This window comes from Palaemon carinicauda, chromosome 2 (assembly GCF_036898095.1).
Source record: "Palaemon carinicauda isolate YSFRI2023 chromosome 2, ASM3689809v2, whole genome shotgun sequence".
Classification (NCBI taxonomy): domain Eukaryota; kingdom Metazoa; phylum Arthropoda; class Malacostraca; order Decapoda; family Palaemonidae; genus Palaemon; species Palaemon carinicauda.
Genome location: NC_090726.1, coordinates 197,025,227 through 197,042,726, shown reverse-complemented (window position 1 = coordinate 197,042,726; position 17,500 = coordinate 197,025,227). Strand labels below are relative to the sequence as shown.

Below are 17,500 nucleotides of genomic sequence, written 5' to 3'. Positions count from 1 at the left end.
GAGGAATAGCAGGGAAGGTAAGATGAAATCTGCTATAGAAATAACGTTGAATAGAGACCGTCCACCTTAGAAGCAGTGTTAAACAAGTAGCTAGAGCAATGATATATTTCAGACCTCCGCCAATGCAGATTGTCAACATTACACTCAAGTCTACGGACTAAGCTTACCATTTTTCATATGTTGGCCGGAAATGAATCTACTTTATAATAATAGCAATAATAATCAGATTCACGGTTTTGATCAGGAGGATAATACCTATCAATTGTTAAAATTTGGTGAATATTGGGCTAGAAGGTTTGACGTGATCATGCTAACAGAAAAACAACCAGAAAAATAATTAGATAAGTGTTGGTCATTTTATAACTTCCTTGGTGGAGGTAATAAGGTAGTGATTAGATTTCTTTCGAAGTGGTCCGTAGATTGAAAAAAAAAAATAGATAGGTTATAAAACTGTGAAAGTGGTTTTATATCTTAATCATTAATATTTTGCCACAATCAGTCGCTTGCCTCTTTGTTAAATCTGAAGTTGTCTTGTAGAAGTAAAAACTGTCTTCCTTCCTTATAGTTTAAACATCATAAGCTTCTAGAATCCTTAGTCATACCTGTTATAGTTTTAGATTATTAAGATAGATTCCTTGTAGGGATTAATTTCTGTAGAAGAGTTGTACTGTATCTTGTAAAATTAAGGGTATAGTTTTCCCTTTGCATGTTGATTTAACTACAATATGTTAGTATAAGGTGTAAAGTTTTACTATGAAAATTGTATAAATGTCGTCTATTTTCCTCCTGTAGTTGTTCCATATTCCGTTTCCTTTTAAGTTCCATGAAACCCATTAACTTTTGATGTAAATAGAATTAGTTTGAAGAAAACTCATCTCATTTTTTATCTATACAGAAGCTCTAAGAATAGTCTTGGTGTTTGACTAGAAACTATACTTTAGGGAATTTCATTACTACCTTTATATTCATTACTGAATTACATTTTGGGAGCTAATGAGAAAATAACTGAGGTAAAACAATGAAACGGGGCTTTATAAGGTTTTAAAATTAACCAAATACTTTAAAACAACAAATACATTTGCTTTGAAACTTTAAGGGTTAATTTAGATTAAAGGTTACTCGGGATTACCAGAGGCAATGGACAGGTCACTCAGTGTTTATTTAGAGATAGGATATTTATACTGTGTATATATATATATATATATATATATGTATATGTATATATATGTGTATATATATATATATATGTGTGTATATATATGTATATGTATATATATGAGTATATATGTATGTGTATATTATATGAGTATATATGTATGTGTATATATGTATATGTATATATGTATATGTGTATATATGTATATGTGTATATATGTATATGTGTATATATGTATATGTATATATATATATATGTATATATATGTGTATGTATATATACAGGTATATGTAAATATATGTATATGTATATGTATGTTTATATATATTTATATATATATATATATATATATATATATTGTATGTGTGTGTAAATTATATAAGGGCTCAAAGGATCCATCTTCACCCAAGGTAAGACCTGGGAGGCCTAGGCAATAACTGCATGTTCCTCAGTGTGACTTACCCGTCATCATTATCATTCAATGACTAGTGGAAACTGTCACCCTGGGAGCGGGGATTGCAATTCAGAGATACACAAGAGATGAAGGGAAAATGAATCGCACTAAGAAATCAAGCGTCATCTGAACTACTTTCATGGTGATATCTTCTTTAGTCGAGTGATATTTAACTTGATATCAGGAGCGCCGTTCATGTAGTAAGTCATCATCGTTGAATAGGTAACGGATGCGAGAGCTTTTGAGAAATGTTTAAAAATAGCCACGATATGTAAGAGGGCGCTTTACCAATTAAAAATAATTTACAGGTTCTTTTACCTTTGTACACTTGATGTGCCGTGATTACCAGCTTTGCATTTTGGGGGTGAGGATGGGTAGACTGTAACGTCCTTTGGGTTTAAAGGTAATTGTAGGTTGAATAACCCAATTTTCAGAATAGTATAAATTCTCGGAGAATATTTTGTGCAAAATGCAGAAGATGGTGGTAGTTTTAGAATCATCGCAGATACTAGTGGTAGTTTTAGGATCCTCACAGAAGCTGGGATAATTTTAGAGTCATCACAGACGCTGGTGGTAGTTTTAGAGTCATCACAGACGCTGGTGGTAGTTTTAGAGTCATCACAGACGCTGGTGGTAGTTTTAGAATCATCTCATATGCTGTTGGTAGTTTTAGAATCCTCACAGACGCTTGTGGAAGTTTTAAAATCATCACAGATGCTTGTGGTGGTTGTAGTTTTAGAATCATCACAGATGCTTGTGGTAGTTATAGATCATCATAGATGCTTGTGGTAGTTATAGATCATCATAGATGCTTGTGGTAGTTATAAAATCATCACAGATGCTTGTGGTAGTTATAGAATCATCACAGATGTTTGTGGTAGTTATAGAATCATCACAGATGTTTGTGGTAGTTATAGAATCATCACAGATGCTTGTGGTAGTTATAGAATCATCACAGATGTTTGTGGTAGTTATAGAATCATCACAGATGCTTCTGGTAGTTATAGAATCATCACAGGTGCTTGTGGTAGTTTTAGAATTATCACAGATGCTTGTGGTAGTTATAGAATCATCACAGATGCTTTTGGTAGTTTTAGAATCATCATAGATGCTTTTGGTAGTTTTAGAATCATCACAGATGCTGGTGGTAGTTATAGAATCATCACAGATGCTTGTGGTAGTTTTAGTATCATCACAGATGCTTGTGGTAGTTGTAGAATCATCACAGATGCTTTTGGTAGTTTTAGAATCATCACAGATGCTTTTGGTAGTTTTAGAATCATCACAGATGCTTGTGGTAGTTGTAGAATCATCACAGATGCTTGTGGTAGTTTTAGTATCATCACAGGTGCTTGTGGTAGTTTTAGTATCATCACAGATGCTTGTAGTAGTTATAGAATCATCACGGATTCATGTGGTAGTTATAGAATCACCACAGATGCTTGTGGTAATTTTAGAATCATCACAGATGCTTTTGGTAGTTGTAGAATCATCACAGATGCTTTTGGTAGTTTTAAAATCATCACATATACTGGTGGTAGTTTTAGATTCATCACAGATGATTGTGGTAGTTATAGAATCATCACAAAAGCTTGTGGTAGTTATAGAATCATCACAGATGCTTGTGGTAATTTTAGAATCATTACAGATGCTTGTGGTAATTTTAGAATCATCACAGATGCTTGTGGTAGTTTTAGAATCATCACAGATGCTTGTGGTGGTTATAGAATCATCACAGATGCTTGTAGTAGTTATAGAATCATCACGGATTCATGTGGTAGTTATAGAATCACCACAGATGCTTGTGGTAGATATAGAATCATCACAGATGCTTGTGGTACTTTCAGAATCATCAGATGCTTGCGGTAGTTTTATAATCATCACAGAAACTGATGGTATTTTTAAAATCATCACATATGCTGGTGGTAGTTTTAGAATCAACAGAGATGTTTGTGGTAGTTTTAGATTTAGCACAGATGCTTGTGGTAGTTTTAGAATCATCACAGAAGCTTGTGGTAGTTTTAGAATCATCACAGATGCTTGTGGTAGTTTTAGATTCATCAAAGCAGCTGGTGGTAGTTTTAGAATCATCACAGATGCTTGTGGTAGTTATGGAATCATCACAGAAGCTTGCGGCAGAAAAGGTGTCATCACAGAAACTGGTGGTTGATTTAGAATCATCACAGAAGATGGTGGTAGTTTTAATATCATCACAGATGCTGGTGGTAGTTTTAAAATCATCATATATACTGGTGGTAGTTTTAGAATCATCACAGACGCTTGGGGTAGTTTTAAAATTATCATAGATGGTTGTGGTAGTTTTAGAATCATCACAGAAGTTGGTGGTAGTTTTAAAATCATCACAGGTGCTTGTGTTACTTTTAGAATCATCACAGATGATTGTGTAGTTATAGAATCATCGCATGTGCTTGTGGTAGTTTTACAATCATCACAGATGCTTGTGCTTGTGGTAATTTTAGAATCATCACAGATGATTGTGGTAATTATAGAATTATCGCATGTGCTTGTGGTAGTTTTACAATCATCGCAGGTGCTGGTGATAGTTTTAAAATGATCACATAAGTTGTTGGTAGTTTTAGAATCCTCGCAGGTGCTGGTGATAGTTTTAAAATCATCACAGGTGCTGTGGTAGTTTTGGAATTATCACAGAAGTTGTTGGTAGTTTTAGAATCATCACAGGTGCTAGTGGTAGTTTTAGAATCATCACAGGTGCTGGTGATGGTTTTAGAATCATCACAGGTGCTGGTGATAGTTTTAGAATCACCACAGGTGCTGGTGGTAGTTTTAGAATCATCACAGGTGCTGGTGATAGTTTTAAAATCCTCGCAGGTGCTGGTAATAGTTTTAAAATCCTCACAGGTGCTTGTGGTACTTTTAGAATCATCACAGGTGCTGGTGATAGTTTTAGGGTCATCACAGGTACTGATGGTAGTTTTAGAATGATCACAGAAGTTGGTGGTAGTTTTAGAATCATCACAGGTGCTGGTGGTAGTTTTAGAATCATCACAGGTGCTGGTGATAGTTTTAGAATCATCACAAGTGCTTGTGGTAGTTTTAGAATCATCACAGGTGCTGGTGATAGTTTTAAAATCCTCACAGGTGCTGGTGATAGTTTTAAAATCCTCACAGGTGCTTGTGGTATTTTTAGAATCATCACAGGTGCTGGTGATAGTTTTAGAGTCATCACAGGTACTGGCGGTAGTTTTAGAATGATCACTGAAGTTGGTGGTAGTTTTAGAATTATCACAGGTGCTGGTGGTATTTTTAAAATCATCACAGATGCTGGTGATAGTTTTAAAATCATCACAGGTGCTTGTGGTAGTTTTAGAATCATCACAGGTGCTGGTGGTAGTTTTAGAATCATCACAGGTGCTGGTGATAGTTTTCAAATCATCACAGGTGCTTGTGGTAGTTTTAGAATCATCACAGGTGTTGGTGATAATTTTAAAATTATCACAGGTGCTTTTGGTAGTTTTAGAATCATCACAGGTGCTGGTGATAGTTTTAAAATCATCTAAGTTGCTTGAGGCAGTTTTAGAATTATCACAGGTGCTGGTGATACTTTTAAAATCATCACAGATGCTTGTGGTAGTTTTAGAATCATCACAAAAGCTGCTGTTAGTTTTAGAATAATATCAGAAGCTGGTGGTAGTTTTAGAATCATCACACAAGCTGGTCATCTACAAAGGATGTAGTTTTGTTACCTATATCTTCTATATATAATGATCTTTGATTTAATCGTATTTCATCTTAAGTTATCTCATTAGTTTGAAATTGTTTTACCCGAGAACTTTAAATCTGTTAGCGAGTCGATCTCATTTAATAATGAATTTTTCTCTGCCTATGTAATTAAAATCTTAGCTGGTCATTTTGTGGTAATAATACAAACCTAAGTATATGGTCTAACGATACATTATTAGAGTTTCGGATATACATGTATGTGAAACAGCAGTATACGTTCAATGTGTTTAATGCAAGAGCCCTCCCTAGCGTACATAATCGATTTTTTTTTATATAATACTAATAATGCTGATTCTTGTATTAGAGACTAACTATCGGTCTATATTTGAGGAAAATCTCTAAAATTGTAATTTTACTAATAATTTTACTAATCTTAGATTGGTATTTTTCCTGTTAAATCAAAACAATATATCGGTAACTTGATTCATGCAATGTATATTTCGTAATCCATGATAGTTATTCCACTTGAAAATATCTTGTGGAACTCATTAGATAGTAATTTTAATGTTAATGCTACTGCCACACTGACCACTTATCAAGTCCGCTTCATATCTACGACTCAATTTATCATTTTAATGTATCTCATCACTCACGGCATAGAGAGAGAGAGAGAGAGAGAGAGAGAGAGAGAGAGAGAGAGAGAATCCAATATCAGATCTATCCAATCAGGTCATCGCTCTTTGTGTGGTACGATCTGATTGGTTACTAAATTATGACGTCATGAATATTTGATTGTGGCCGATACAATTCACATACTGCCATTATTGCCCCCCCCCCCAAAAAAAAAGTATTTTCTACTCAGCATTTTATTTTTTTTGGGGGGGTGTTAACATTTATCTCGGTTAGTTAGTATGGAATTGTATTAAAAATCCTATTTCCTCTAAAAAAAAAAATGTAAAATTCTATTTAGAATTACAGTATTAATCAAGTGATGAGATGAATTATACTGATCTATTTTTGCCTTAGCTTGAAATTCAAGATTAACAGAATATAAATTCTTGACTCGGTAAAATATTAATGTGAATTTTTGAGCAGATTTAGTTTTAATAGAAGGTAGAGATGTGGGATCTTTTTTGAATGTATAGTAATCTGTATATTATATGTTGTGTTCGACGCTTTCTACTAGTGTATTTAACAGTTAGCTGCGTAAAGCTTTGGTGCATGTTTAATTAACATTAACTTATGTGATTTGTGGGAGTTTATTACATAATATTTTCTTTGCAAAATGTTTGATTTAAAAATATATGTAAATATTTTCAAACTTATTAGAATTTTTTTATAATTATTTTTACATGATAAATTTTAAATTAAAATCTTTTCATACTTTTCTGTTGTTTTATTGTGTTTTTAGTCAAGAACTTTAATTTTTTTTTACAAGATTATTTTTAAAAGATAAAATTTTGTTTAAATTAAATTATTCACATTTTCTGTTTTATTTGTAATTGTTTTTTTATCTAGAACTTTTTTTTTTAATAAAATTATTTTTACAAGAAATATTTTGTTTAGATTAAAATGTTTTTACACTTTTCTGTTTTTTCTTGTAATTATGTTTTTATCAAGAACTATTATATTCTTCATAGAATTATTTTTCAAAGATAAGTTTTGTTCAATTTAAAGTTTACTTATTTTTTTTCTTTTGATTGTGTTTTTTTTTTTTTAATATCAAATACCTAAAAACTTGCATGTTACCACAAGCATGTTACGAATTCCTTGCTTTTTATATCTTGTTTGCATGTTTGTTTACTTGCATGTTTGTTTTCTTGCATGTGTGATTTCGGGAGCAGACGGTCCAAGCCCACAGGTGCGTGCGTTAGTTGGTTCCCCAAGTGGTTCTGGAAGCCAAAATTCAAGAGGAGTTACAGAGAGACGGAAGGTAAGATTGTATATTTACGAATTATGAAATTAGATGAAGAACTGTTTGTAAAATTGCAGTAGATATTTTAGCCCAAACTTGCAGTTATGTCTCTATGTTGAAAGGAAAGGAACTGTTTGTTAAAATGTAGTAGATATTGAAGTTCAAACTTGCAGTGATGTTTCTATGTTGAAAGATGGAACTTATTATTTGTGTATGGAACGAGAGAGAGAGAGAGAGAGAGAGAGAGAGAGAGAGGCAAACCTGAGTTTATAGATAGGGAGATTTAAAAAAAATAAATTTTATTCAGTGTAGGCTATTGATTGCTGATGATAAGGCGCGAGAGAGAGAGAGAGAGAGAGAGAGAGAGAGAGAGAGGGAGGGGGGATCAAAAACTGTCAGCATTTTTGCTTAGTATTTCTATGATTATATATTAAAGCTTTTGTGTTTAGATACATATTTTTATGTAGAGAGAGAGAGAGAGAGAGAGAGAGAGAGAGAGTAAAAACCTGTGCATTTTTGCTTGGTATTTATATGATCATATATTTAAGCTTGTCTGTCTAGATACATATTTTCATGTATTAATTTGTGTAGAGAGAGAGAGAGAGAGAGAGAGAGAGAGAGAGAGAGTACAAAGCTGTCTGCATTTTTGCTTGGTTATATATGATTATATATTCAAGCTTATCTATTTAAATACGTATGTTGTACGTTATTTGAATACATTTTCATTAACGTCTAACGTAGATGTCTAGACGAGTGTTATCCATTCAACAATTGCAAGAACTGGGAGATGCGAGCTTCCTACCCGTGAATAAATCTTAAGATTTTGGCCATGGCCCCCTGGTGGTGCACGTGTCTAACAAGACTGCTGATCACCTGTGGGGGAATTTCTCAGAGCGTCAGGGAAAAATCTGCTGCTCATGGGAAATAAATGATTGGTTTTGGGGAAGAGAGCTGAATTTTAAGGCATTTTTGGGACGGGAGAGAGAATGGAGTCTTTAGTTGATTTTAAAAGGAAAGAAAAGTGAAGAGGTGGCTTGGGTTAAACACTGGAAGGCTTAAGCTAATGATATATTATATTTAGTGTAGGCTACTAATTGCTGGTAAGTAGAGAGAGAGAGTAGAGAGAGAGAGAGAGAGAGAGAGAGAGAGAGTCTTTAGTTGAGTGTAAAAGGAAAGAAAAGCGAAGGGCTGGCTCAAGTTAAACAAAGGAAGGCTCAAGTTAATGATATATTTTATTTAGTGTAGCTTACTGATTGCTGATAATCAAGAGAGAGAGAGAGAGAGAGAGAGAGAGAGAGAGAGAGAGTCTTTAGTTGAGTGTAAAAGGAAAGAAAAGTGAAGGGCTGGCTCAAGTTAAACAAAGGAAGGCTCAAGTTAATGATATATTTTATTTAGTGTAGTTTACTGATTGCTGATAATCGAGAGAGAGAGAGAGAGAGAGAGAGAGAGAGAGAGAGAGGAGTCTTTAGTTGATTTTAAATGAAAGAAAAGTGAAGAGGTGGCTTGAGTTAAACACTGGATGGCTTAAGCTAATGATATATTATATTTAGTGTAGGCTACTAATTGCTGGTAAGTAGAGAGAGAGAGAGAGAGAGAGAGAGAGAGAGAGAGATAGAGAGGAGTCTTTAGTTGATTGTAAAAGGAAAGAAAAGTGAAGGGCTGGCCCAAGTTAAACAAAGGAAGGCTCAAGTTAATATATTTTATTTAGTGTAGCTTACTGATTGCTGATAATCAGGCGAGAGAGAGAGAGAGAGAGAGAGAGAGAGAGAGAGAGAGAGGGGGGGAGTCTTTAGTTGAGTGTAAAAGGAAAGAAAAGTGGAAGGGCTGGCTCAAGTTAAACAAAGGAAGGCTCAAGTTAATGATATATTTTATTTAGTGTAGCTTACTGATTGCTGATAATCAAGAGAGAGAGAGAGAGAGAGCGTTGGGTTTTATGCACAACTGAAGTTATCTTTTAACATACAATATATCCTTGTGTATACCAGACTTGCTTCAACACTAAAACAAATATGATATTTCTTTGAAAATATTTCCTCTTGAAGTTATTGTTAGAAAGTAGTATGCTGACCTTCAGTATAAAGCTGCCACACAAAAATAAAAGATACTACAGATTATCACAAAAGAGGGAAATGTCGCCCTTTTACTTTTTCTGTTTACTGAGTACATAATTATTTTTGTTTTTATATTGATCAACAAACAAACCTAAACGTATATGAGATTAAATCGTTAGTTTGTTATTCATGATATAGATTAGCAAACAAACAAATTTCTGAGTTATGGCTCGAGAGGCGGATTCCTTTCATTACAAACTCCGTTGATTACACTGACGCCTAAAGTTAAAGGGATTGAAAGGGGGATTGAAATGAGTAAGTCGAGATAGGAGGAAGCTAATGCCCAGATTTATTCTCGAGTCAGCATTTTACAAGGGAACTTAATAGATATTAAAAATCGGGATTATATTCTCAGGGAAAATTCTGTCGTGACTCGCTCAAGCTCTGTATTTTCTCAGTGCCGTGCCTGCAACCTCACCATCCTTGTGAGCTGAGGATGTTGGTTTTGAGAGAGCCTATAGGTATACCTGCTGAGTCATCAGAATCCATTGCTTGGCTCTTCCTGGTCATATCTTAGGTGGATAGGGGCATGGACGCTGATCATATTATGTGTATATGGTCAGTTTCTAGGCCATTGTCCTGCTAGGGCAATGTCACTGTCCCTCGCCTCTGCCATTCACGAATGACTTTTGAACCTTAAATCAGATGAAGGGTTGTGGTGGCCGATGTGGTAACGTCCCTGACTGGTGAATGCCAGACTGGGGTTCCAGTCCCGCTGGGGTTCCAGTCCCGCTCAATCTCATTAGTTTCTTTGGTCGCTGCAACATCACCATCCTTGTAAGCTAAAGATGGCAGTGTTTTGGGGGAGCCTCTAGATCCATCTGCCGAGTCCTCACCCATTCATAAACAACCTTTAAACCTTAAATTTTAGAATAAGCCGAATGACAGGCTATAATTGTGATAAGTTATTTAAAATATTAGTGAATACAAAATATTTTGTATTCCTCCCTGTACACACTGATATTTGTCTTGACTTCCAAAGAATTGCGTACTGTCGGTAGAGGGTAGGGATTCTATAGGTTTTCGATATGAAAGCAAGGCCTCCTCATATTTTAAAGGGGTGTTCTATTTCGTCATCTTTTCATGGCCTTCGTAAGGTCGTAACTCTCTCTATAGTTTTACACATTTCTCTCTCCATTAGGTAATGGATTCTGTATATCAGTTCGCGTCTCGTAATCTAATAACTTTCTCTCTCTCTCTCTCTCTCTCTCTCTCTCTCTCTCTCTCTCTCTCTTCTCTCTCTCTCTCTCTCTCTCTACTAAAATAGAAAAATATTGAATTGAGCATAAATAAAACTCAACTTTTATAAATGTCAGGATGCCTGAAAACTTTAAATCATTCATTCATTCAACTTTTATAAATCATATTATACAGTATTATTTGATGATGTAATTCTTGACCTTTAATCTTTTACAAGTGTCATTTTCTTTTTATAAATCGAATTTACTAGATTATGGCTTTTGAATATCAATATATTGAGATCCAAGCTTCAAAGAACAGAGAGGACAATGCTGAGTTGCATTATGGGAATATCCTGCTTGAAATATCGGAAAAGGAAACTTATGAAATAAACAGAATGGCAGGCATAGTAAAGATTACAGAGGTGGCAAGAATGTCATTACTGAGATGGTCTGAACACGTGTTAAGGATGGATGGTGGGGATGGAGTGAGTACTTGGGAGGATCCTGGTAGAGGGGGACGATTGAGAGGGAGGCAAATAATTAGATTGCGATATAAGGTGAAGGATAATATGGAGAGAAGAAGTGGGGTGGAAGAGGATGCCTTTGATAGAAGGCAAAGAGATGCCACATCAAGCAACCGACCCCTTAATGTACGGATAACGGTGGGTCAAAAAAGGAGATATAGAGTGGAGAGAAGTGTGGTGGAAGAGAATGCCTTTGATAGAAGGCATTGGAGAATGCGCATCAGGCAACCGACCCCTTAATGTAAGGATAACGGTGGTTAAAAAAGTGAGATATACAGTATATATATATATATATATATATATATATATATATATATATATATATATATTTACCTATTAGTTTGTTATTCATGAAATATGTTTATCAAAGAGGTGTTTCAAGGTGTCAGTTTGATATTCACAATTTATGATCATCTTTTATTGAAGTAAGTGACAGTGTATTACTGAATAGTAGTTGCCCATTCAGTCCCCCTTTCCACTTTAATATTGGAATGTAAATTGCTTGGAGCTTGTATCAATAATTTACTGAGCCATGCAAATTATAAGGCCCATTATTATCATACTCCAGCAATTTGGGCTAAGCTCTGGGGGTGTTGATCACTCTCATAAACATTTACATTGTATCATACATTTTATTATTATTATTATTAATATTATTATTATTATTATTATTACTACTTGCTAATCTACAACCCTAGTTGGAAAAGCAGAATGCTATAAGCCCGAGGGCTCCAACAGGGAAAATAGCCCAGTGAAGAAAAGAAATAAGGAAACAAGAAAAGTAATTAATGATTAATAAAAAATATTTTAAGAACAGTAACAACATTGAAATAAATATTTCATATATAAACTCTAAAAATCTTATAAAAAACAAGAGCAAGAAAAATAAGATAGAATAGGTAGTAGGTTGACCAGGGCATCAGCCACCCGTTGAGATACTACCACTTCTAATAGCCAGGCCTTCTCCATCACGAGGCTCAATACTACGCAGTACTCTAGAAGTTTTATTCCAGCTGTGACCAAGTTGTGGAATGATCTTCCTAATCGGGTGGTTGAATCAGTAGAACTTCAAAAGTTCAAAGTTGGAGCAAATGCTTTTTTGTTGACCAGGCGGACATAGTCTTTTTATAGTTTATTTATGACATATTTGTTTTTGATGTTGTTGATAGTTTATTATATGACATGTCTGTTTTGACGTTGTTTCTTATTTTAGAATGATTTATTGTTAATTTATTCTCTTCATTTATTTATTTCCTTATTTTCTTTCCTCACTGGGCTATTTTTCCCTGTTGGAGCCCCTGGGCTTATAGCATCCTGCTTTTCCAACTAGGGTTGTAGCTTGGATAATAATAATAATAATAATAATAATAATAATAATAATAATAATAGAGAGTTATGGGGACTTTTGACTGGCTAGACAGTACTACATTAGATCCTTCTCTCTGGTTACGGTTCACTTTCCTTTTTCCTACACACACACACACCGAATAGTCTGGCCTATTCTTTACATATTCTCCTCTGTCCTCATACACCTGACAACACCGAGATTACCAAACGATTCTTCTTACTGCACTGTAATTGTTCAGTGGCCACTATCCTCTTGGTAAGGGTAGAAAAGACTCTTTAGCTATGGTAAGCCGCTCTTCTAAGAGAAGGACACTCCAAAATCAAACCACTGTTCTCTAAACTTGGGTAGTGCCATAGCCTCTGTACCATGGTCTTCCACTGTCTTGGGTTGGAGTTCTCTTGCTTGAGGATACACTCGGGCACACTGTTATATCTTATATCTTATTTCTCTTCCTCTTGTTTTGTTGAAGTTTTTATAGTTTATAAAGTGATATTTATTTTAATATTGTTGCTCTTCTTAAAATATTTTATTTTTCCTTGTTTCCTTTCCTCACTGAGCTATTTTCCCTGTTGGGGCCCCTGGGCTTGTAGCATCCTGCTTTTCCAACTGGGGTTGTAGCTTGGCAAGTAATATTAATAATAATAATAGTGTGCCATAGTGTACCGTCAAGCAAGAGAACTCTGCCCCAAGACAGTGAAAAACCATGTTACAGAGGCTATGTCACTACCCAAGATCAGAGAACAATGAATTGATTTTGGATTGTCATTCTCCTAGAAGAGATATCTCCCATCACTCCGGTAAAGATTAATAATATCATATATGAAAAGCATTCCAATCCCTCAAGATATATACTTAGGCACTTTTGTCAAGACATGACGCATGACGTATCTATAACGGGTGTGCAAGTATGTATATATATATATATATATATATATATATATATATATAGAAAGCAATGTTAGTGAATTACGTTTCATTATTGTTCTTTGAAACTACGTTTTTTTTTTTTTTTTTTTTTTTATTAAGGTTAAGTATTTAGGTTGGAATTTCTTAACATATAATTAGAACATGTACCTGTGCTAAGGAAATAGTTAATGGTATATGAGCCGTCACTAATTAAAAATTACTTAGTTTAACAAAATAAAGATAGGCGTATAGAACGTAGTTTTCCGTTTGCATAAATGAAGTGTGCCTTATCAATATAAAGAAATGGCCAGTTAGTGGTTAAAGAAAAGCGAATTAGATTTTTTTAATGTCAAATTTTCCTGTTTTTATTAAAGTTATCAAATCAATGGCAGCTCTCTCTCGTTCTTAGAAAATTACATGCATGTCTGGTGTAGAAATAAGTTTTTAGTCGTAACTGATAAGAAAATAAATACTGATGAGAATCATTTTTTATCTACTTTGTTAAAACAGTTTTAGATTAGAGTAACATGAAAATTAAAAATGGCTCCTTAGGTAGATCATGGTGAGGGGTAGATGGAGATGGTTTAGACATGCTCTTCGCACTCCCCAGGAGAGACTAGTTCACCAAACTTAAAACTGGCCTCCACAAGGCACTAGAATATTTGGAAGACCCAGGCCTTCATGGCTGAGGATTACTAAGCATGAAGTACGAGATGATGAGTGGAGAAGTATTGATTTAAAAACTCAAGATAGAGACGACTGGTGAAATCTAACCGAGGCCCTTTGCCTCAATAGGCGTAGGAGGAGTTAATGATTATGATGACGGTTCCTTGGAAGTAATTAGTTGTTATACGGGAAAATTTAACATAAGGTAATTTAGCGCACGCGCAGATTGCACCTTTTATATGCTTAGTGTTAGTAATAAATTACCTTTACCTGTGTGTTTATGGCCCGTCTCGCCATTGATTAAATTATTCAGACTCCCGGGTCATTTGCAATTTGAATAGGTGGAGGTATAAAGTAGAGCCATAATTCTTTCTTGAACACTTCAATTTTAAACTTCATTGTAATGAATAGTCTCTTGGGAAGTTGTTGGCAGAGAGTTCCTCGATAATTTCCAGTTGGTTAGTCTGGTTTCTTCATTATTTTTATACCCTGTACTAGCCGATTGGAAATGTCCTTCCCTGGCGGTCTGCTGGACTGGTGTTCGAGACCCGCATAAGCTCGATAGTTTCTTGTAGTGTCTGCAACCTCACCATCCTTGCGAGCTACGGAAGGGGGTTTGGGGGAGCTTATGATTCTACCTCCTGAGTCATTAGTAGCCATTGCCTGACCCTCTCTGGTCCTAGCTTGAGTGGAGAGGGTGGTTGGGCGTTAATCATCTGCCCATATGGTCAGACTCTAGGTCATTGTCATGCTAGGGCATTGTCACTGTCCCTTGCTCGTGCCATTCATAAGTGACCTTTACAGTAAACCTTAAACCTTTGCAATTTTGTAAGAGGTTATTTTGTCTATTTGTCGTTATGGTAATTTAAATTTATGCGCGTTAAAGTTTTTTTTAAGTCTTTCATTTATATTTTTGGGGTTTTTAAGCAGTCCGGTAGTTTATTAATAAATTCATATATATATTTATTGCGCGTGTATATGTAGGTATTAATATATTGATTTGTTTAGAGGTATTAATGCTTAAGCACTTTCCATTAGAGCTTCGTTGCATTCATTCAAATTGACCTGCAGTGAAAATGTTCAGTATTGTTATGAATGAGATGCATATGTATATAAATTTGTCAATATTCTCATAAAGATAATAATATTCATATGTATAGAGATAAACAATTTTATTCATCTTTATAGAAAATTTATACTTGTGTATAGAGATAATATACGTATGTATAAAGATACACCTACATATTTATAAAAAACAATATTATACATGTGTATAAAAATAAACACCATTATAGCTATGTATAGAAGTAAACAGTGTGTCAACGGCTTCATCACCGATAATATATTAAATTCATGTATGTGTTTGTTTATGATTATGTATTGATATAAATATTAATATTCATATTTATGAAAAAATTATACTTGTGTATGGGGATGATAATATACGTATGTATAAAAATACACATACGTTTAGAGATTAACAATATTATACATGTGTATAAACATAAACACTATTATACATATGTATAAAAATGACAACTGTGCCAACCGCTTAAAATATATTTATATATATATATATATATATATATATATATATATATATATATATATATATATATATGTATATATATATATATATATATATATATATATATATATATATATATATATATGTGTGTGTGTGTGTATGTGTGTGTGTTTGTTTATGATTACTGGAATCATTTGAACATTTTAATGCAGATTAAATTACTGAGTTATAATGATGTCGACTAGTAAGCCGCTTTGAGCTGATAGGAAATGGTAACTAATTAAACATTGTTAATTTGATGCTGATTAACTGGGTCATAAGCAGCAAAGGTCATCGAATTAGGCGCTGCTTGCTCTTGTGGTCTTTTGACATTTGATAAATGGATTGTTTATAAAACAACAAAAACAACAACAACAAATGCCTCCGTTTCTAATCCAATGCAGGACTAAGGCCTTAGACATGTTATAATCATGTGTAGGATTTTAACATTTTCATCACCAGGGTATGACTATTACCTCTCCTCCAACCCAAAGGACCGGGAGAGACCGAGTTGTTTATGTCTGGTAATGTCGCCTTGCGTGACTGGAAAGAAATTATATATGTATATACATACATACATAATATATATATATATATATATATATATATTATGTATGTATGTATATTCCACGCTGGCCACTGCAGGTTGGTAGTGATTTATGACTTTAGTCTCATCTTTCACAGCAAACCAGCCTAGTATGGATGGTCCTGAGAGTTTTGCTGATCATGGCAATACAAAAACCCATTCACCACGTCAAGTTTTTCACACTCAAACACCATTTCTAGTTTGGCGTTTAAAGGTTTAAAGGCCGCTCATGAATGGCATGGGCAAGGGACAGTGACATTGCCCTGTCGAGCAGGACAGGGCTTTAGAGACTGACCATATTTACATATGATAGCGCCCAAACCCCCTCTCCACCCAAGCTAGGACAAAAGAGGGCCAGGTAATGGCTGCTGATTAATCAGCAGATAGACCAATAGGCTCCCCCAAAACACCCCCTATCCTTAGATCACATGGATGGTGAGGTTGCAATGACCAGAGGAACTAACGGGTTTTAGCGGGACTCGAACCCCAATCTGGCGTTCACCAGTCAGGGACGTTACCGCATTGCCCACCAATATGATTTTGGCATTTGAATGCATTTTTAAAGGTAGCCATTCCCCCCCCCCCAAAAAAAAATATATATATATATATATATATATATATATATTATGCTGTGCTTTTGAAACACATCTACGTATTTTTTAAAATAACCATCTTAAAGAAATCGAAAATTTCTAGTCCCTATTGAAGGTACACGTGATATATTTTTTTTTTTTTACGTTACGTGATACGATACAGTTATATAATTTTTTTGTCAGAATTCTGTATTGATAAAACTAGAAAACGTTTTAGATATGTGAATATTTATTAAAAAAAAAAAAAAGTTTAGAATTGTAATAAGAACTTTCCAGATCCATTGACAAATGGACCAATTTGGTTCACGTTTTTACAGATGAATAGTCGCACTTAAATTTCAACATTTGCTCTTTGTATTGTTAGCTAGTTATGTTATTGATAACGTTTATACAAATATTCAGAAATGTGTATGATTAAGATATATTTAACTAGTAGTTTCGGCCTTAAATTAATAAATGTTATGTTAGAAAGCCTCTTTGCCGGACGTACAACTATTCGGTCTCTTCGCCAAATGTATAAGTACTCGGTCTCTTTCTTCGCCAGGCGTATAACTACTCGGTCTCTTCTTCGTCAGACGTATAACTGCTCGGTCTCTCCTTCACCAGATGTATAACTACTCAATCTCTTCTTCACCAGATGTATAACTACTCGATCTCTTCTTCGTCAGACGTATAACTGCTCGGTCTCTTCTTCACCAGATGTATAATTTCTCGGTCTCTTCTTCACCAGACGTATAGCTATTCGGTCTCTCCTTCGCCAAACGTATAAGTACTCGGTCTCTTTCTTCGCC

General features: G+C 34.6%; 1 protein-coding gene across 1 annotated transcript in view; it reads left to right on the top strand.

Annotated features, from left to right (window-relative positions):
* The window catches only part of Mctp (multiple C2 domain and transmembrane region protein), a 487,710-nt gene that overhangs the window by 324 nt on the left and 469,886 nt on the right, over positions 1-17,500 (top strand). The window contains 3 exon segments of the mRNA XM_068352315.1: positions 1-17; positions 7,157-7,189; positions 7,192-7,245. The exon segment at positions 1-17 is cut by the window's left edge and continues 67 nt beyond it. Of these exon segments, the coding sequence (XP_068208416.1) occupies positions 1-17; positions 7,157-7,189; positions 7,192-7,245 (104 nt within the window).